The sequence below is a fragment of the Psammomys obesus genome, unplaced genomic scaffold (genome assembly GCF_907164565.1).
Source record: "Psammomys obesus unplaced genomic scaffold, mPsaObe1.curated_primary_1811, whole genome shotgun sequence".
Classification (NCBI taxonomy): Eukaryota; Metazoa; Chordata; class Mammalia; order Rodentia; family Muridae; genus Psammomys; species Psammomys obesus.
The window spans coordinates 1012436-1033801 of record NW_026596158.1 but is presented as its reverse complement, the minus strand read 5'-3'; the positions used below and the strand labels follow the sequence as shown (position 1 = coordinate 1033801).

The 21366-nt window shown below is 48.5% G+C and overlaps 1 protein-coding gene across 1 annotated transcript in view; it reads left to right on the top strand.

Annotated features, from left to right (window-relative positions):
• Window positions 1-1005: 1005 nt before the first annotated feature.
• Samd4b (sterile alpha motif domain containing 4B) overlaps window positions 1006-21366 on the top strand; it is a 38625-nt gene continuing 18264 nt past the window's right edge. The window contains exons 1-2 of the mRNA XM_055594824.1: window positions 1006-1147; window positions 14558-14958. Of these exons, the coding sequence (XP_055450799.1) occupies window positions 14763-14958 (196 nt within the window). The 5' untranslated portion in view covers window positions 1006-1147; window positions 14558-14762. The remainder of the gene's footprint in view (window positions 1148-14557; window positions 14959-21366) is intronic.

Genomic DNA, 21366 nt, shown 5'->3' with positions numbered 1-21366 from the left:
GCACCGCCTCCCCTCCCCAGATGCAACCCCACCCCAACTGCCCAGGTCGCTCCCTGGACTCGCGCTTCCGCGCCCCATCCCTCCCCTCCCCGCTCCCCCAGACCTCTCCGCTCCTGAATCCCTTCCCCGCCTCCCTGGTGGCCTGTGCCCCGGCCGCAGCTCCTTCCCTCCCACTCCCTGCCGTGAGCCCCTTGACACTCCGCCCTTGACTGTATTGCTCGGAGTTCTGGGAACAGGCCAGGTCGCTGTCACCCTTCTGGAGCGCCGACCCCTCCCCAGGCAGCGGGACAGTTTGTGGACGGACTGAGGTTTCCACGAGAGCGAGCTCCCTTTATGGACGGCCTCTTTCGGGCGGGGGTGAGGGGGGTTTCTCTCTCTCCACCCTTCAAGGGTTCGACCTCGCGCCCCGGTGCCGCTGGAGGCGCGAACGATGGGCGCCGGGAGCCGGGGTGCAGCACCGTCCCCCCCCAAACCCCTCCCCCCCAAAGCGCGGGCACCGCAGGACGCAGACCCCGGGCGGGGCGTGGCCGAGGGGCGGGGAGAAGCGGCCCTTGAACGCCAGAATGAGGAATTGTGACTCGGTCCGCCGCCGCCGCCGAGCGAGACGGGCGCGAGCCTGCCCCCTGCGGGCCCGGAGGCCCAATCGCGAGCTCCGCCGGCCCGTTGCCCGGGGCAACGCGGCGCGCGCCCCGCCTCTTCCCGGCGCTCTCCCCTCCGCCCAGGGCCCGGCCGTCTGCCCGTCATCTGCGTCGACCAATCACAGTGAGGAGAGGGCGGGCCCGCCGCGCCTCGTTCCAGCCCCGTCGCTCCCCTCCCGCCGGGACCCCGCCCTTCTCGCCGCGCACCTCCCGCCCTCCGGGCTGCCCCGGACGCCAGTTGGCTGGGCTCTCCATCTGTCAACCGCTGTGCGCTAATGCCGGCGCGCAGGGGCCCTCCGGGGCGGGGCCAGGGGCGGTGACGCACGGCGCGGTGACGCAGCGCGACGGCGGCGGCGGCGGCGGCGGCGGCGGCGGTGGTCGGTGCGGGAGGAGGGAGGGGAGCTCGCGGGCCGCAGAGGGGGCGACGGCGGCGGTAGCGGCGCTGGTGGCGGCGTCTGCCTGAAGAGGCGCAGGTGGCGGCGGCGGCGGCGGCGGCGGCGGCCGAGGCGGTGAGTCGCGGGCAAGGCCGGGCCGGCGGGCGCGGGGCGGCGGCGGTCGAGGCGCGCGACGCTCCCCTCAGGGCGACCCAGGCCGCGCGGCCGGCCCCGCCCCCCTAGGGACCCCGAGCGGCGCGGCGCGGCGCGGCGGGCGCCGGGCTCGGGCCTCCAGGGCCGGAGGGTCCCGAGGACCCCTCGGCCCGGCTTCTCCCCGCCCGGGCCCCTTCCTCAGCGCCCCTCGCGAACCCCTCACGCCCTGGAGCCGGCCGAGGGGCTGGGCCCGGGGACCTCTGCCCCCGCTCGGCACTCCTCCGCCTGGCCCTCCCGCAGGGCGCCAGCGGCCTCCCCGGAGACCACCTCAGCCCTCAACCGCCTCCTCTGGGGACCTTCTCCGTGGATCCCCGCCCTTTGGTCCCTAGTTCTCCCCCCACGTCTTCCTGAATCGCAGTCCATTCCTTCGTGGCTACTTTTCATCTGTCTCCACGGCATGTATACTCAGGCGTCTCCCTCAGGAACCTCCCTGGCGCCCCCAAGCCGACCCCAGACACTCCCTTGGCATTTACGCCCCCCCCCCATTTGCATCACATATTCAAGCTATCTTCTTCAGACTTCCTCTTCACATACCCAAAGAATGTATCATTCCACCTTTCACCATTCCAGAAATATCAAGGGTTTTTCACTCTTATCCCCCAGATCTTTCAGGATGCCCCTGGTGAACCCTACATCTTCCTTGAAGGGCTTGCCTATCCCAGAACAGCCTTCTTCAGGTACTACTGAAGTGCTCATTAGATACCAAAACTCATCTGGAGGACCCCTCCTCTCAGTGCTTCCAACTCCCATACGAACTCCATCCTCTTCTCATATCTCCTGGACCTTTCTGTAGATTTCTAAAATCTGTCCCCAGATCCTCTAGAGTGCTCTAGAGATCATCTCTCATGTACCCTAACCATTTTCTCCTGAGCCCCACACCTGCCAATAAGAGAGTCTCCAGAGAATTCCTCTTACGTTTTAAAAACTCTTCCAAATCCCCTCATCCGTATCCCAAATTCTTCCCACACACTACGTGTTTTAAAAATTGTGTGTGGACGCCCAAAAGTTCCCTCAGAGCCTCTGTTCTTTAGAACTCTTCTTGGATAACCTGAAAATCTGAAGCTGCTCTCTTGTAGCCTTAGATAAACTTTGTGAAGCACCTCCCTGAGGTAGAGCTTTCAGGATCACCTCACATCAGAGACCCAGTAACCTTGAAATGGCCCTTAAAATACCCCTTAGGGATCCTGACACCCCTAGGACCTTTTGAGTTATTTCAAATATTTTCTTAGTAAAAGACTTTTCTAGCTAGCTCTTCCTCTGTCTCCCCACCCACATTCTCTAGAACCATCTTTAGAAAGCCTTACACATCTACCCATTCTTTCTTCAGTATAGCTGAACACCCAGAATTCCTTGTGGAAAACCTACTCTGATGCTCCTAGGTCTTCACTAGGAGTTCCCTAACCCTTTCCCCCTCCCCTGTATGCTTTATTAAAATTTTACTTGAGGTTTCTCATCCCTCTGTCAGGACCCTTCTCAAGACTACTTCCCAAGATATTGTTTTAGAGAATTTCTTCCCAAGCATTGTGTCAGTAATCTCCAGCACTTTCTGGGAACCCTCCCTCAATTTTATCCTCTGACATCCCCAGTCTTACTTCAGGACTGTGAGATTTGTGCAAGTTAGGATGAATCTATTCGTACTTTCTCTTATGCCCTCATTCTCATTCCTTTGAAATCATAGACCCTTCTAGATTGCCAGCCTACTTTCCCAACTATTTCTTCAGAGGCCACAGCATCCTTCAGACTCTCTTTTCCCAGACTTCCTCTACTTCTGGAAATCCCAGTGCTTGGAGACTCTTCTCTTGATAGACCTACCTTCCTTTCTTCATTTATATATTTATTTTTACACCTGACGCTTATAGGTCTCTCCTTTCACAGTTGGGAGGATCCTTAACATCCACTTAGAAACTTCTTGTGAAGGATTCACTTCACTTTCTTCCCTTTCATTTTAGAGACCCCTTACTGAAAGAATGTCCTTTCCACTCTGTCAGTGGCTCTCAAAGTATGGTTAGACCTGCAGCAGCATTGGTTGGAAAATGTCAATTCTTACTCAGACTTACTGAATCAGAAAGCCTCGGAGCAGAGGCCAGCAATCTGAGTTTTCAACAAACACTCCTGGTAATTCCGATGTATGCTTAAGTTTGAGAACCACTGCTTCTAAGAGGATCTCCCTCTCTCTATAAAAAGCCCTCCTGGAAAAGCTCTAAAGGTGTGCCTCTAAGCCCTGCTGTGCACTCCCTTTTGCCTAAAAATCCACTATGTGAAGTAGCCATCCTCCAGAAAGACGTCTTACCCACTTTGGAGGGGATCCCTGCGTCTCCACAAGCTTATCCCACCCTCTGAGTAATTACTTCAGATTCTGCCTTTGAATGGTTCCCTTTCAGCTCTTCCTCAGCACTTTCTCCCTCTACCCCTTTGGCCCACCCCAGAGCATTTGCTGCTTTTGCTTTAAATTGCTACTCCCATGAACACACATGTCCCTCTCATCTCAATTTCTCTTTCCACTTGGTCTTCCATTCTGTGCCTTAACTCCCAAGGACTGTCCATGCTTCATAGAGCACCGTTCACTTTCCTGCTTGAAGTTTTTTATGCGATTGTCCATTTACCCTCACTGGACAGGAAGCTAGAAGCACAGGATGTATCTGAATGTGCCAGGTGTTCCTCAGGAGTTAGTTGGCATTATTGGAAGAATGGGTACTCCAGGTTTCTCAGATCCCATTCCCTCTCATGTCTGGCACCCCTTCCCTGCCCCTTCCTCTCTTTCATCACTCTGTCCAGACTCCTTGCCTGTCCTCCTGCCCCACTGCTTCTGCTCGTGAAACTTTTCTTGGCACTGATTCTGAGCTATCCTGTATTCTGTTACAGTGTCCTACCTCACTCCATTGTGGTTAGTGTTGCAGTCTCTGTAAGCTTCGGGTCTCTCTAGTACTCTCAGCTTTTTTTCAAGAGGATCCATGTCACTGTAGAGCCAAGAAGAGGAAATAAAGACCCCAAGATAAACACTGTTTTTAGGGAGTCAGTAGAAGGCTTGGGCAGGTGTACCACAAAGGACATGAGGTACACATTGTATGCTTTGGGGATTCAGCTATTTGAGAAGACTTCATGGAAAAGGTGGTGTTTAGGTGAGGTGGTGTTCCATTGGGAAGCAGGACCACAGTGAGGGGCTCCTAAACAGGTGACACAGTTTAGACAGTGTATGTTTTTGTTTTTCTCTGCTGAGAATTGAACTTAGGGCCTAGGGCACAAAAGACAAGTATTTAATGACTGAGCTACATGTGAAGCCGCAAGTATCCCATAGTATCTTCTGTATACTGGGCAGAGTTAAAGGAAGGCAGCACTCTTTCATTTGCGTGACACTTCACAGCTGTGCTGGAGTGACCCGCAGCTATAACAAGGGATTGCTGGGTACTGAGTTCTTACTGTGCTGGGTGCTGTTTAATTGTTTCTCTGTCTCAAATCCACAGGAACCTGAGATAGAGATAAACTAAGATTATTTCCATTTTACATACGATGACGTGGAGGATAGGTGGGACTAAAAGCCAGTCTGTGGGCCCTGCCTATTTCAAAATGATAGTGCTCTTGGGTCAGAGAGTTGGATTTTCTTTTCAGACAGGGGTTGGGCTTGACCCTTAGTTTCCATAGCTAGGGGGAAAAAATGAAGGCGATGACATCTTCTTGTACTAAGTTAATGCATGTGAAGTACTTAGAACAGCATCTTACACACACACACACACTGGGTGGTGTGAGCAGAAGGTAGTTGGTGTTAACCAAGGGCCTAGAAGGTAGTGGGATTTTATCACAAAACACTTAAAAGGGAGGATTTTGAGCCTCAGCAGAGGAAAAGGAGGTGTGCGGGGCGGGGGGGGGGGGGAGGGCTAATTGGTTCATGTTACTGAAAAAAATCCAGACTACTTATAGTTGCATCCAGAGGTTCAGGTAGGAGTCCTGATGTTCACATTTCTCCACTGAGTTAGTAGCTTCTTCCTTAATAGGTTTCTGCTTGTGGTGACAGATTCTGCCCTCAGCAACCCCAGCTTTAAGCTCTACCTCTTTAACAGCTGCAGTGGGAAAAACAAAACCTCTAAAGAGTCCCAATTTGAAACAAATTTCCCTCCCTGGTAGGTGTGAGACAGTTGATGGTAGAAGATCCTTGGACATACTTGGGGTTCTGTACTCCACAACTGGGGTTCTTACTTGCTGAACCAAATAGGATTGTGATTCCATCCCGTGAACTCTGAATACTGACGGTTCCTTCTTTTTTTTTGTCCCCATCCTCAGTAATTCCCTGCTCTAATGGCCAGAATGACCCTGTTGACTTTGTTTCAGGGTCTTATTAGGAGAGGCAGGAAGGAGGTGAGTGGCCTCCCTTGCTGGCCTTACAACATAGAATGCAATAGTCCTGGGATTGAGACCCTTCATCCTGGCTTTGGACTTCTGGAGCCTAGAACTTTGGAGACGTTTTGTTTATTTTAGTGCAAATTTGTCAAGTTGTGGTTGAAGTTAGGTCATAAAACAGTATGTGAAGTATGTAAGGTTTGTTTTGTTTTGTTTTCCAGACAGGGTTTCTCTGTGTAGCCCTGGCTGTCCTGGCAGGCTGGCCTGGAACCCAGGTCTTCCTGTCTCTGCCTTCCAAGGGCTGGAACTAAAGGTGTGGACCACCAGTGCCTGGAGAACTAGAACTTTGTAGATCTTAAATGTCCCTACCTGCAAGTGTTCATTAAATAATCCTTGGAGGGAGATTTTTTGGGTATTAGAGATAAAGCTGAGGAAAAAACAGTGAAAGGCCTGAAACTCATAAACTTCCCATTCTGACAGGGGAGAGAAAAAATACTGCATTAAAAGAAATGTGAACCCTAGTGAGGTGGTTCATCAGGTAAATGCTCTGCAAGTCTGGCAGCCACGTTTGATCCCCAGACCCATGTGAAAGTGGAAGGAGAGTGCTCACACCACATGCATGCTGTAGCACATGTGTGTTCACATACACACAGTAATATTTAAAAAAATATGAGTGTGACGTATGCTCTGAAGGAAATGAACAAGTATAAGAGGTCACTGAAGATAAGAGCAGCCAGAAATGGCCTGTTGAAGAGGTGACAGCTGAGCCTTATAAGCAAGAAAGGTGAGTGATGTCAGTTGTGGGAAAACCAGGAAGTGAGGCTTTGTAAACCTAGCCTTGCTGCAGGCAGGGGAAGGACTGCTGTGCAGTGGGGAAATGTGTCACAGCTGTTCAACGAGAGCCTGCTCTTTGCCAGATGCTATGGTGCACCAGTGGGTCCCATAACCACAACCCTCCTTCCCTCTTACAGTCTAGGCAGTATGAGAATGGGAAGAGCTGCAGCCTTTGAAGAAACACCACCTGTGAAGATATCAGATCCTTTTTTTTTTTTTTGAGGAAAATTGGGGATAGGTCTTGCCTGAGGTCTTTTTTTTTTGAGGAAAATTGGGGATAGGTCTTGCCTGAGGTCTGATGAAGAAGATTGAGAACATTTATTTGTGTTTAAGAACATATCTTTGCACACAGTGACAATGCACACAAGTGGCAGTCAGAGGATAACTTGTGGGAATTGGTTCTTTCCAATAAGTGGTTTTCAAGGGTTAAACTCAGGTTACCAGGCTTGGTAGCATGCTTCTTAACCTGATTAGCCCTTTTGCTCACACAGATAATGACGAATGAAGCTGCCACTAAGAAAAAAGAGCCAGGGGCCAGAGTGATGGCTCAGCAGTTAAGATCACTCACTGGCTGTTTTTCCAGAGAACCTGGGTTCAGTTCCCAGCGTCCCCGTGACAGGGCACAGTTATCTCTAATTCTGGTCCCTGAGAATCTGATACCCTTTTTTGACCTTTTGGGGTATGGCACACATGTGGTGCACACATGTGCAGCAAAACACACACACACACACACACACAATGAAAATAAAGTAAAATAAACCTATAAGGATGAAAAGAACCAGGGAGATAGTTCTTCTGTTACTGTCATGCCTGCTGTGCCCAAGTATGCTCAATGAACTTTTTTTTTTTTTTAACTTAAAAACAGGTGCATTTGGTGGCTTACACCTGACATCCCAGCATTCCAGGGTTGGGGGGCAGAGGCAGGAAGTTCATCATCATGAGTTCAGGGGCAACATTGGCCTATATGAATTCCAGGCCAGCCAGGGCCACAGAGCAAGACCCTGTCCATTCTGCCTCTCCTTACCCCCTGAAAGAAAGTGTGACTGTAGGGGCACATGCGAGGAGGAAGATCTCCAGTTCTAAGCAGCTCAGCTACATAGCAAGACCCAGGCTCTGGAAAAAAAGACTGTGTCTTCAGGAGAGGAAAGAAACAAAGATGACAAGAGTCTGAGATGTCCACAGAAGTGACGATTTATTTTATAGGAAGAGAGGAGAATAGGGAATAATCTGTGAGAGGCAGAGTCAAGAGATTTTGGGATAGGAAGAGCAATAGCAACTTCCTTTTCCCCCAGGGTCTCCCAGAGTCCCATGATGCACTTAGCTTCCAGTGGCCGTGCTTGGCTTCTCTGTTTCCCCAGAGCTCTTCATTAACAGAAAAGGCTCCTTTTTGCCGAGGCAAGGGTGTACTTTTTTGTGTGTATTTTAGAAGTTTCTGAAAACAGTAGTTCTTATGAAAGAGACTTTGGCTTATTTTAGTTTTGACAGGTTCCTGTTTGTTAACTAGCCTGTTACTTTGTTTATAAACTGTCAGAAACCTAGGTCAGAAGCTATAGAAGAGCTAGGAAGGGATGGGAGGCTGATAGGACCCTTAGGTCTGGTTGGTATTAAAGGATATCTTATAAGCCCAACTTCTGGTCACCAACAGGGACTTCCAAGAAGCTTCAGCATTTTTATTAAGAGCAAGAGTTCTGAAAGCATAATGCCTGGGCCTTGCAGATCCTACACAGTCCCTTCTTTCAAATTCATTTTTTCTATCTGTAAAGGAAGACTATTCATGTCTTACAATTGTATGTGCTATGTATGTGCTATGTATGTGTTGTTCACATGCTAGGCAAGCATACTGCCATTGAGTTAACACCCCTTCCCCCAAGCCTTACATATATTTTTAAAATAGATCCCAAGCACTTGATACATTGAAGGAGGGAGGTTGTAAATTCAAGGCCAGCCTGGGCTCCACACAGAGAATCTGTCTCAAACAAACAGCAGAGATGTCTGGGATCAAGGTGAGCTCACCTGTGAAGAAGTGTTAGCGTAGGGCCTGTGAGGGGCAGGGTGAGCTGCTGGAGAGGAAGGCTTCTGGCTGGCTGCATTTCTGTACATTGTTTCATCTGGGTCTTCTCACAGCTTCACCCAGGAAGAAGCTGAAGTCATAGTAGCAAGTGTCAGTGGGAGAGCTAGGAGTTGAGCCAGGTCACCTGACCATCCAGTTCTGTTTCTAAATGAAGACAGCTGGCTGAGCCCGGCAGTGGTGGCTCAGGCCTTTAATTTCAGCACTGGGAGAAAGAGGCTGGCGGATCTCAAGTTAAGGCCAGCCTGGTCTACAGAGTGAGTTCCAGGACAGCCAAGGCTGCACAGAGAAACCCTGTCTCAGGGAAAGAGCGAGAGCACTGACTGAATGCTTGCCCTGTCTGTGATCCTTTCTCATTTTGGAAGGCCAGAGAAGCCTGGGGAAAAGTTTCCCTAGAGCCTCTCAGCTTTTTGTTTGGTTCCATTTTTTACCTCTGGAGTTGGTAGGCACTTCCCAAGAAAGTTACATATTCCAAATCTGGCCAGATGCCAGCCCTGTTGCTGGATGTCTATAGGCTTGCTATGTATTAGGCCCTTTCTCCTGGCTTTCCTCAAAAGCAAGGAGATCCTGGTTTGACCATGTGAGGACAAAGAGACCAGAGCAGCAGTGAATGTAGTTTTGTATTTAAGCAGCCAAGACTGTGTTAGGTTTTAAGTGGTAAAAATCCAGTTCAAACAGGCCCACTGGCTTGTGAACTGAAAAGTCTAGAGACTTCAGGCTCTGTGAACCTAGGTCTTCTCCTGCCCTTACCTCTTGATGTTCCATCTGTGTTGGCTTCACTCAGAAGCAGGTCAGCCCCAAGGTAGCAGAGGTAATAACTAAAAAGCCAGAGCTACTTTCCTCAGTAGTTACATTCAAAGCTCCAGAAGAACTCTCCTTGTTCACGCTTTATCCCATGTCCACTTCTGCTGCCAAGAAAGATGATTGATTGTTGAAGAGAGGAACTCAGAGGCTAGAATGGCTGCTTGACAGATGAACCCATTGTAATAAGATGGTACTTCCATGATATGCCATGGTGCAGTTGGTCCTGATGCCTTATCCAGGTGCTGTCTCACTGTAAACAAACAGCTGGGCTGCAGGGACCAAGGGCCTCTGGGAAGCGGCAGTCCATTTCTTCTCATAGTTACCATCTACACCCAACTCAGCATCCTTCTGTCCTTAAGATAGAGATCACTTTTTTTATTTGTTCTCTCTTTCTGTGTGTGTGTGTGTGTGTGTGTGTGTGAGAGAGAGAGAGAGAGAGAGAGAGAGAGAGATCGATTGATCGATCGATCTTTGGGTGCACATGTGTTTATGCCATGGCAGGAATTAAGAGATCTGAGAACAACTTCAGGTATCGGTTTTTGCCCTCTACTGTGTTTAGATAGGCTTGCCTCTTGTTCACCATTTGATAAAGCTGGGCTGTGAGTTTCTGGGGGCTCTCTCATCACCACCTCTCACCCTGAAGTAGGAGCACTAGGATTGCAGACAGGGTTATCATATCTGACTTTACCTGGATTATAGCAATCTAAACTCAAAATCCTCCAGCATGTACGGCAAGTACTTTACCTCCTGAGCTTCTCCCAAGCCTAAGATCATTACTTTTAACTTGTTTTTTTGAGATAGAATCATGCTTTTTAGGCATGACTGGCTTCAAACTTGCTGGGTAGCCCAAGTTGGCTATAAGCTTCATGGCAGTCCTTGTCATTGTTTCCCCTTTTTTTCTAATTTTTTAAAAGATTTATGTGTAAGACTGTGTTGCTTGTGTGTTAGGTACACATGCACAATTACTTGCAGAGAACAAAAGAGGGCATTGGATTCCCTGAAACTGTGTGAACTGCCATATGGGTGATGGAAACCAAACGTGAGTCCTCTACAAGAGCAGCAAGTGCTTTTAACCACTGAGCTCTCTCTCCAGCCCTATTAGGGATGATTTGTTTATTTTTATTTTGTCTAACTTTTTAGACACTCTTACTATTGGCTGACCTAGAACTTGCTTCATAGATCAGGCTGGTCTCAATTCATAGAGCTCTTTTGTTTTGTTTTTGTTTTTGAGACAAGGTTTCTCTGTGTAGCCTTCACTGGACTCACTTTGTAGACCAGGCTGGCCTCCATCTCACAGAGATCTGCCTCCCGAGTGCTGGGATTACAGGCTTGTGCCGCTGTGCCTGGCTCACAGAGATCTTTTAAAACAGATTGCTTTTGGATTACATTTTACTTAGTGTGTTGCAAGCAGTGTGCTCTGTGTGCGTGTGCATGTGTGTGGGTCAGAAAGACAATTTGGAGTTGTTTCTATCATGTGGATTTTGGAAGATCAAACTCAGATCTTTGGGTTTAGCTAAGGGATGGTTTTTCCACAGTTGGTCTTTGGTGGATTTTGGGAGCCCTGGTGTCTACTGCAGACTATTAGAACCCTGCTTCACCATTGTGTACTCACCAGTTATCTTCCTTGACTATCTGGGGGGCTTGAGGATACCAACCAGAGAGGCCCCAGGGAGGGATTTTTAGTTGGCTTTTGGTCTATTTCCAGTTTGTTTCAAGGACCATGGCCACAATGTTTTGGCGTTTGTTGTTGTTCTGTGTTCACAGTTGCTGTTTTAATGTGAATTAGTTTCCAGCGTTTAAAAATAGGGAATGTTTTTTCAAAGCCAGATTTCATCTCCTATTTTAAAAAAAAATGTGAAGACCTAGTATGAGTCTATTCCCACATGGCAACAGTTGATTAGAGCAGAATAGTGTATTCTGCCTTTAAACAGGTACTTTGCAACTAGCTCATTGTAGTCCCTGGTGGGCAGCTCTGTTCAAAGGCTAGTCTGGTAAGCATCACAATTGAGACCTCATTCTGTCCCAAAGCTTTCCTGGAAGACACTGGATTGATGTTTAGTCAGCAGTGGGAATATAGTGTTGTAGCTTAGGAAAAGTAACAACTCAGTAAAAGAATTGATGGGTGGAAATGTGCTCCATTTTTGCCTGAGAATTTGGTCCTTTTGCTGTAAATGCTTTTGGCATATCAAACCTCCCATCATAAATGTTCCCCCCCCCCGAAATAGTAACATGGTCTGGTATCACATAAGCTGTTACCCAGTGGAGGAACCACTCCCACTCCCAAGGGGTGTCCACCCAGCTTCTGCTTGACCACTTCCAACAGCCGGGCACTCCTCCTCAGTTGGTGGCCAGTGCCATCCTTGGGTGTCGTTATATAGAAAGTCTTACGTTGAAAGCAGCTGCTACCTCCTTGGGACCCAAATCCGCAAAATGCTGGAGCAGGGAAGGCAGATGCTTCCAGGCACATACATTCCATTCACCCACCCTCAAACAGCGCAGCACAGTGCTCTCTCTCTTTTTTTTTTTTTTTTTTCTTTTTTTTTTTTTTTTTTTTTTTTTTTTTTTTGCTTTGTTTTTTGTTTTATTGTGTGGTTCTTGTTTTTTCAAGATAGGTGTTCTTGGTGTAGCCCTGGCTGTCTTACTCTATAGACCAGGCTGGCCTCCTTGAATTTATAGCATTTTTATCTGCCTCTGCTTTCCTGAGTGCTGGGATTAAAGGCTTGCTCCACCACACCCAGCTGAAAATCCTTTTTTTTTTTTTTTTATGACAAAAAAGAGTATTGTTCACATGTATGTAGTGAAATGGTATGCATTTTAAAATATTAGTAACTCCCCTGTCTCCCCAAAGTAACCCTTCTCCACAGCGTAGAGCTCGTCCTTCCACATGTGAAACACTGGTAGTGTATTGTACATAGTTCTAGATAGCTTTCTTTTACAGGATCTCACTTTGTATCTAGGGTCAACCTAGAACTCATAGCAATTCTCCTGCCTTAGCCTCCTGGTGGCTGGTATTATAAACAGTCACCACTAGTGAATCCCATGCTGTTCCTCTTCAGTAAATAAGCTTTTTACCCCCCCCCCCTTGCTTAGTATCTGCCTTAATTAGTTATGCCCTGTTGGTGGATATTCCCACTGAACCAGGTATGGTAGTACAGGACTGTAATCTCAGCTTTTAGGAGTCTAAGGCAGGGAAGATTTTAAGTTCTTAAAGATCCTGTCATCACCCCACCCTATTATTTTGGGTTTTGTTTTGCTCTGAGACAGAGACTCACTATGTAGTCCTTGATGGCCTACAACTCTCTATATAGAGAACAGGCTGTCTTTAAACTCACAGAGATCTGCCTGTTTCTGCTTCCCGAGTGTTAAATTAAGGTGTGTGCTCCCACAGCTGGCTGATTTTGTGTTTTAAAGTATATTTTGGACCAGCAAGAAGACTCAGTGGGTACAGGTGCTTTCCACCAAGCCTCAATTCCCTGGGACCCACATAATTGAAAGGGAGAACCAGCTCTCACAGTTGCCCTCTGACCTATATGTGCTCTTTGGTATGTGCGAATACAGGCATTCAAACACAAAGTAAATAAATAATTTTTTAAGTGAGTAAAGTATTGTTTTAGGCCCAGATTGACTGCATAGCTGCATTTTGGTGAGAAAAATGGAACATAAGACAGCATTTCATAGTGTCGTGTTCTAAGGAAATGAGGCACTAATTGTGACCATGGGAGAGTATCAGGCATACTGTCTCAGAGGAAGTGATATTGTGCTGAGACCCAAGTAGCTTAGGAGCTAGCCTGTAGAGGACGGGGAGCAAGAAGGAACTTGACGTGTCATGAGGTTGGAGAGACTGTCAGGGTCATGCAGGGCACTTTTGGGCAAGGCAAATTTGGATTTATTTAGGTTTACGTGCAGTTGGAAGTCATTGGAGACTTTAAGCCAGGAGGTGACTTCTGATTCTTTCTCTGAAATGGGTGGTGGGAGGTCTGTGTAACTTGGGACAAAGTTCACTTTCATCCTTTTCCCCCTGCTTCCATCCAAAATGATTAACAGCTGTAATAACTAGTTTCTTTTGAGATCCAACAGGGATCCTTCAAGGCAACCCAGCCACACACAGCTATCCCCAACAGGGCTGTGTAATGTCAGGGTAACGGGAGTCATGCCTAAACCTGGGCCCTGCAGGTTCTAAACACAGCAGGTCTGTGTATAGAGTTCTTGGTTGTTGGGCCCCGGGGGAATGGAACTGAGGACACTGGTTGCAGAGAGGTCGATGGGAACTGTTGGTACTTAAGCTGCAGACATGGGAGAAGGGTCTCAGAGTGTCTAGCCAAAGTTAGACACTTCCCTTCAAGTTGGCTCCTGGATGGCAATCTGTTCTGAAAAATCAAGGGAACTTCCACCTCAGAGTCTTGAAGTCTTAGGCCTGAAGCTGACTTTAAGGACTGAGGAGGAAGGCTGGGAGGATTTTACCTCATAGTAAGGAGGTAGAGTCTTAGAGCTCAGAGCCAAGCCTGTTCCAAAGCAGAAGAGCTGAGTTGAAGGGCATGAGATCCCTTCATGGTGGTGCTCTTTAAACAGGCCTCTCCATGTTCATACCCTGGTGCTCCCATTTACCAGCTGGTTTGTGACCACATAGTTCTCTGCTGTCAACATCTGCTCTCTGCATACCTGAGACCTCTACTGGGTCACTGCCTCACCTTCCACCCTTGAGCCAGAGTCGTGGGTTTAGCCTAGAGTAGTCAGGGAGCCTTAAGGCTCTTTTCTGGTGGTGAACATCCGTGTCCAGCTCTGAGAGGAGGCAGCATGAGATAGCAAGGTCAGTAGATGCGTTCCAGGTCACATGTCTGGTTGTCAGGGCACCTTGAGCTACACCTTTCTTCACTCAGATCTCTTCCTAAGTGCACAGTGTCTCTCCCTTCCTGTTTCTGAATGTCATTCTGACTTAAATCTTTTGATTTGAGGCCACCTCCTTTGGCCCCTGTGCTGTCCAGGAGTGAGGCAACTTTTTCCCTTGGTTCTGGTCTTGGGTCCAAATCATACCTGTTTTCTGAGTCTACAGTGGGAGAGCAGCTGGTTCAGTTGAAAGTCTGAAAGTCTGGTCTTGGGGTGCCAGTCATGCCTGTTCCCTGGGTCCTCAGTCGGAGAGGAAGCTGGCTCAGTATCTGCTGCAGGCTTCCTCCTTCTCCCAGAACAAAGTCCATGAAACATGAACAGGGCCCTCAGCCCATATTCGCCAAGACAATTTTATTCCATGACAATTTCAGCCCCTGTACTCCCTCTGATCCCTTTGCTTTCTTTTCCAGGAGCCTGGAGAGGTGTGGCTGGACCAAGACCTCCCCTGATGTAAGCAGGCTCCCTCCTCCCCCACCACCCGTTGCCACCACGCCAGGGGACATCTTCAAGCCCTGGCCCTTAGGGGAGAGGTAACAAGAGCCCAGAGCCGAGACCATGTGACGGCGCTGGCCCTTGCCACCGCCGTCCCCCAACCCTGGCCCCAGGCCTGGCACCATGATGTTCCGAGACCAAGTGGGCATCCTCGCTAGCTGGTTCAAGGGCTGGAATGAGTGTGAGCAGACAGTGGCCCTGCTGTCACTTCTGAAGCGGGTCACCCGTACCCAAGCCCGCTTTCTGCAGCTCTGCCTGGAGCACTCGCTGGCGGACTGCAATGATATCCACCTGCTGGAATCAGAGGCCAACAGTGCTGGTGAGTTCTGCCCCTAGAGATGGTAGTACAGCAGGGAGAGCAAGAGCAGGTGCCAGGCACCAGGTGCCACAGAGGCCAACCAACAGTGGTGCTGAGAAGTGTATGTTCTGTGCTTGTCTAGTATCCTAGGGCTGCGTTGTTGTCAGTTGTCCTCAGGTGTGGGATGGGGACTCCCAGAAGGAGGAAACTGCCCATATAGAGGATGGTCTTGGGTAGCTTGTTTGAGCTGCTGAAAGGAACAGGAACGTCATGAAGTAGCTCGATGAAGGCGAGCAGAGATCTGCTCTCCTAGCTCTAAGACAGCAGAGCTAGGAGAGGATGTCAGGACTCCTTCGTAACCCACAGGGTTTCTGTGCCGCTTCACCTCCAAAAGCAGATGGGTCTCGGTCATGACCAGCTTCAAGAGAGTTCTGAATGTGGATATAGTCCTTTATGTCAGTTCTCTAAGTACCCAGGAAAGAGGCACTCTGTCCCCGGAAGCTGGCACTGGGGTGGGTGATCCAGGCATCCTTAGAACCTGTCCCCAGAGTCCAGGAATTGTCTGTCCAGAGAACTGTCTCAAGAGCAGCTGCTAAAAATGTAAGAGCCTCCTGAGCCTTGACACAGCTGAAGCTGCATGCGGAGCTACTGATTTCAGTGACACAGGGAGGAGATGGTGGTCAAAGAAGTGGGGAAGTTGTTGATAACCAGAAGCTAGCTGGGAAGGGCACCAGGGGACCCCTTCCACAGTCAGCCTTGTTCTTTCTACCTTTACCTTCATAGCAGCAGTTTTCATGGAGCCCTTGTAAGGCAAGTGCCCCTTAACCTGTGTCGAGTCCTTTGGTGGCTCTTAAGTCACATTGCCTAGACTGAAGTCACAATTGTTATTTGCCGTAATTATGCCTCAATTTCCTTTAAAGCAAAGATGATAATCCACCTGTGTTTAGGGTGCTTATTAGGAGCCTGTGAGTTCATGCAGTGGGGTTCTTCCCACAGGGCCTGGTAAGCAGTAAATACTTAGTAACTGTCTGCTGTTTTTATTGTCAGTCACACTCACCCTCCTCAGAACTACCCTGTAAGGTTTGTTTCACAGGTGAGGACTCCAGCATGGGATTCTAAGGTGGGGATGTGGGGAGCCACAGAGCTACTTGACCTCTGTTATCTCCCCAGGCCCACTCATAGAAACACCCTTACTTCTTAGGGAATTGGATATAAAAAGGCCAAATGTGGGGTTGCACACATTTAATCCCAGCACTCTGGAGGCAGAGGCAAGTGGATTTCTGAGTTCTGAGCTCCAGGCCAGGTCTACAGAGTGAATTCCATGATAGCTAAGGCTACCCAGAGAAACCTTGTCTTGAAGAAGAAAAAAAAAAAAAAAAAAAGCTGCAGAAACATCACAGCACAACAGAAGATAGTTACATAGATTAGGAGTCTTGTTGGCCTTGATGCTCAGTAAGGCAGACAAAGAACGGTCAGAGCCCAGCTCAGCAGCAGCAGGCTCAGCTCAGTCGCCTTCCACCCTTGCCAGCCTTCCACAGCAGAGAGAAAGGCTCCCCTGCTCTGGCACCCAAGGATGGAGGTCTGTATGATGAATGGCTCTACTGCACTGGAGAGGCAGGGTGGTGTTCCCTGAGACAAGTCAGTACAGCTTCATCACATCCTGTGCTGTCGTCCCTCAGCACCAGCCAGCCTTATCTGTCTATCAGGTCATGCTTTATTGCTGTGGTTTATTAGAGACTTCCAGTTTTTGCATTTGTTTTTAGAACTTCCAAGAAAAACCAATAGATAGAGGAGGTTAAAGGTGGGGGTCTCCTTTCCTAATTCTCATGTTATGAGATGGTCTGTGCAGTATGAGTACACACATTTTGGGGTTTTTTGTTTCTCTGTTTTTTGAGACAAGGTTTCATTTTGCAGCCCCACCTGGCCTGAAACTTTCCGTATAGATCAGGCTGGCCTCAAACTTGAGGTCCACCTGCCTCTGCTTCTACTTCTTGGGTGCTGGGATTAAAGGTGCACATCCCCAGATTTGGCTAGTTATTTATGTTTGTTTGCTTATTTGGCTAGTTATTTTTGAGACAAGGTCTCAGCTTATCGTCCATCTTAAGATCCAGCTTACAGTCTTAGAGTTGGCCTCAGGCTTGCAGTACAGTGACTCTTCTGCGCTTTCCTTATCTGAGCGTCCAGGCATGCAGTCATGCTCAGCAGTGCCGTGTCGTTACTGCTGTCAGACCCTCACAGCACCTGTAAGGAAAACTGTGTTACGGGTGAGGGGGCCGAGTGACTCGCTCTGGGTCATAGCTCAGGCTAGTGCAGTAGTTCTCAGCCTTCTTGATGCTGCAGCTCTTTAATACAGTCCTCATCTTGTGCTGGCCCCAACCATAAAATCAGCAACCAGTTCATTGCTACGTCATAACTTTGCTGTTTTGAATTATAATGTAAATATAGAAATGTAGGATATCTGATATGTGACCCCCAAAGAGGTTGAGAACTGGTGGGTTAGAGGATAGGAATCCACTTTGACTTGGGAGCAGTTGACCTAGCTCTGTCTACCATATGGCCCCTTGGTTTTGCTTCTCCACCCTGTAGTAAAGATGTTTTAAGCAGCTCTAGGATGAGTCTCTAGGGGTCTCTGGAGCTGCTAGTTTGGAGGTATGTATTTCTAAAGTATTTGTGGTTGCTCCATTGCCTGTGAACAGTATGCTCTACAGAACAGTGAAGGCCCTTTCCAAACAGTTACATTGGCATACTGGGGAGGGCTCGGCTAGGACTGGAGGACTGCTGTTGAAGGCATTGCATGACGGTGAATACATGAAACAAGGTCTTACACCCATGTCATAAGTTGAGAAGTTGTCTATGAAGCTGGGGCTTTGATGGGTAAAGAGGTAAGGAAAACAGAAGGAGGGAGGAGAGGGAGGCCGTGATATATCCCATAGTGAGCTGGAAGGATGTCTGCCAGGATTATAGCAAAGTATCACTTTCCGGGAAGTGCTCATGGGTAAAGTCTGTGGGGCCTTGAATGCTTCTTCCTAATGGATGTGAGGGCTTTGAGTCTAAAGAGATGGCCTCTCCTGTTACTTCCACCCTCAGGTAGACTTCCCCATTCTCCAGCTTGTTTCTACCTCTGGGAGCTACCTCTGGCTCTTGGGAAGCTGTCTCTCCTCTGATAATTCTCTGTTTCTGCTCTTTGTCTCTTCATTCTTTTGTGTTTCCCACACTTGTATTATCAGCATCTCAGGGAACAGGGTCAGACTGACTTAAAAATCCAGATTCCCAGTCCTCACCCCCAAGACACAGTAAGTGAGACTCCTTAGGGAGTGGCCCAGAGAGGGATCCAGATTCTTGGAAGGACCAAGCACTCTGACACACGTCCTTCTGATCTACTTGTCTTGAAATGGCAGGTACATTGGGTTCTCAGAGGATCCAGGTGTGCCCCTTTGGCTGTGGTGGGCCATGGTGGGCTTTCTGAGCATGCTGCCTTTCTTTCTTTCTTTCTTTCTTTCTTTCTTTCTTTCTTTCTTTCTTTCTTTCTTTCTTTTCTTTCTTTTCTTTCTTTTCTTTCTTTTCTTTCTTTTCTTTCTTTCTCTTCTGGGTTCCAGCAAATTATAAAGCAGTAGCTCTTAGTATGCACAGTGGCATGTAGTCCAGTGTAGATTGCCCAGCAAATATAAAGCCTTGACTTCTACCCTTTGCACTAACAAAAACAGATGAAAGCATAATGGGTGCCTCATGATATCTGTCCTCCCCAGAAGTTAAGACACACGTGTGCCAGTAAAACTCCAGTGGGAGTTTCTCTGAATCCTTTACATTTCCTCAGATCTGGATGCCTGAGCAATAAGGTAGAGGCTTTGTGGTTTTTCAGGACTTCATGGCCCTGCTACTTCCTCCAGTTTGAGACCTCTGGGTTTGAGTCTTTGCTGCCCATCTTCATAGAGAGGTCAGGGAGAGAAATTGACCTAAGTATGTCCTAGTTTTGACTTCATGTGACAGGGACTTCCCAAAAATATGCACCTAGTGTTCTCTTAGCTTTAACACTCCTAGGTTGGCTCCAGCATGCGCTCAGTGGACAAACACTAGGCTGGGTGCTGGTGCTACTGCAGATTCTGGGTCTGTCCAGGGAGGTGGTGAGGGAGCAGTCATGTGAATGACTTACCAAAATGGGGAATGGTTTTACTGCTGTGCAAGGGGCTCCATCTCAGGCCTGCTCTTTACGGAAGCATCTGAGAGGGTTGGGGTGACCCCAAGGCCAGGGAGCCACATCGGTTTTAAGGAAGCAAAATCTGAGATGACATCCAAGACCAGAAAAGAAAAGCAGGACTGCAGGTCCCTGAGCATAGAAGGAGAGGGTCTTAGTTTGCCTTCTATTGCTGTGATAAGACATTGATCAAAGCAGCTTGGGAAGGGAAGGGTTCATTCATCTTACAGCTTCCAGTCCGTCCTGAAGGAATGTGAAGGCAGGAACTAAACATAGGAACCTGGGGAATCAGGAACTAAAGCAGATACCCCAGAGAAACACTGCTTGCTTTTCTTCATGGCTTGCTGGATCTGCCTTCCTTTTGGGGGGAAGTTGGGGGGAGGGGTCAGGGTTTAAAACAGAGTTTCTCTGTGTGGCCTTGGCTTTTCTGGAACTCACTCTGTAGACCAGGCTGGCCTGGAACTTAAAGATCCACCTGTCATTGCCTCTGAGTGGTGGGATTAAAGGTGTGCACCACCATTCCCTTGCTCAAGCTGCTTGCTTTTTATTTTTTTATTTTTTATTTTTTTGAGAGTTTCTCTTTGTAGCTATAGCTGTCCTGAACTCAGCTTTGTAGACCAGGCTGGCCTCAAACTCACAGAGATCTTCCTGCCTCTGCATCCCAGAGTCCTGGGATTAGAGGTGTGTGCCACCACACCCAGCTCAACCTGCTTTCTTGTACCACTCAGGACCAACTGCCCATAGTAGTCTGGGCCCACCCACAAAAGTTTTATCAAGAAAATGTCTCACAGGCTTGCCTATAGGCCAATCTTCTAGAAACATTTTCTCAGTTGAAGTTCCTCTTCCCAGAAAAATTCTAGCTTGTGTCAGGCTAAGGAAAAAAACCAACCAGGACAGAGAGGTGTAGGGCTTTGCATTTGTCATCGTCCCTACTTCTCCCAGTTTTAGTCTGCCATTTGGAACTCTAACAGCAATCCTGACCCTCCTTTTCACTGAGTGTGCCTTGGACCATAAGGGTGTTCCCATAGTCTGGCAGGAGGAAATTGGGCCTAGGCAGCTAAGATCTCTTCTCCCTCATTCTGTGGCTTCCTGGGCTACATTTCCTGCATTTCTCTTACATCCAGTCTTCTGAGTCAGCCCCCATATCTAGCAGGTTTAAGCCTCACCCTTTCTGGCTCCCTGAGTTTGGGTGGGAAAACTGAGGTCAGAAGGGGCCATGGCGAGTGAGTCACCAGAACTCATCCTCTGATGCACCCACCCTTCCCTTTCAGGCCCTGGTGACATAGTTCATCAAACAAAAATGTGAACCCCTAGCCCTCCCCCATGCTTGTGTGAGCTGGGGTGAGGCAGAGAAGAGTATGTCTGAAGCCAAGCTCCAGCCCCACTAACTAGTGCCAGAGGCCAACATGATTGTTGCGACAGCTAAGCACATCAAAAATGGGTTTACTCTTATGATAGTCTCAGAGATATATTTGGCTCCTATGATTTGCCAGGACCCAGGGTCATGACCTACTTTGCTTGGGTCACCTGGCCAGTCCTGCCCTGCAGCCATTGTATTAAGGAGAGTACTCACATAGTCCTTTACCCTTTCCATGCCCTCTGAATCCACTTTGCATCCCTGAGGGGAGCAACTGCTGGCATCCCTGTATTACTTGGTCCCACAACCCCAGTCCACCCATCTGCAGAATTTCATCACTACAGATTATGGCTGTACGACCAGACGTGTCTGGTTTTTGGTAAATAATTGTGCAAAATTCCCCACCCCTGTGGGGAATCTTAAGGGGGAGTCTCACATGTGTTCTGCTAAGTGAAGCACTGGCTCCACGGCCCTGAGACAGCCTCAAAGATTTCCACCCAGGAGCAGTGTCTGTAAGATTGTATTCATTTGCTGAGCTCTTGCTCCTATCAGGTGCTTTGCATCCTAGTGTTGACTGTGGAATCGTCGTGTGATCTCAGGTCTTTACAGCCAGGGTTACATAGACAAATGACTGAGATTCAGAGAATTTAAAGGTCTGGCCATGGTTACAGTGCAGTGGTCATGAAGACAGAAGTAGATTTTTTGCCTGGCAGGTTTTTCCTTTCGAACTTTCAGAATATGCTCTGCTAGAAGTAAAGGCCTGAATCCGTGAATTCCCATAGAGGGCACATTATACACACAGATACTGCTACCTACCAACAGACGATCTGGGTACAATTGTGCAAGGTATTCATTTGGCCCCTGTGGTGTCTTAACTCCC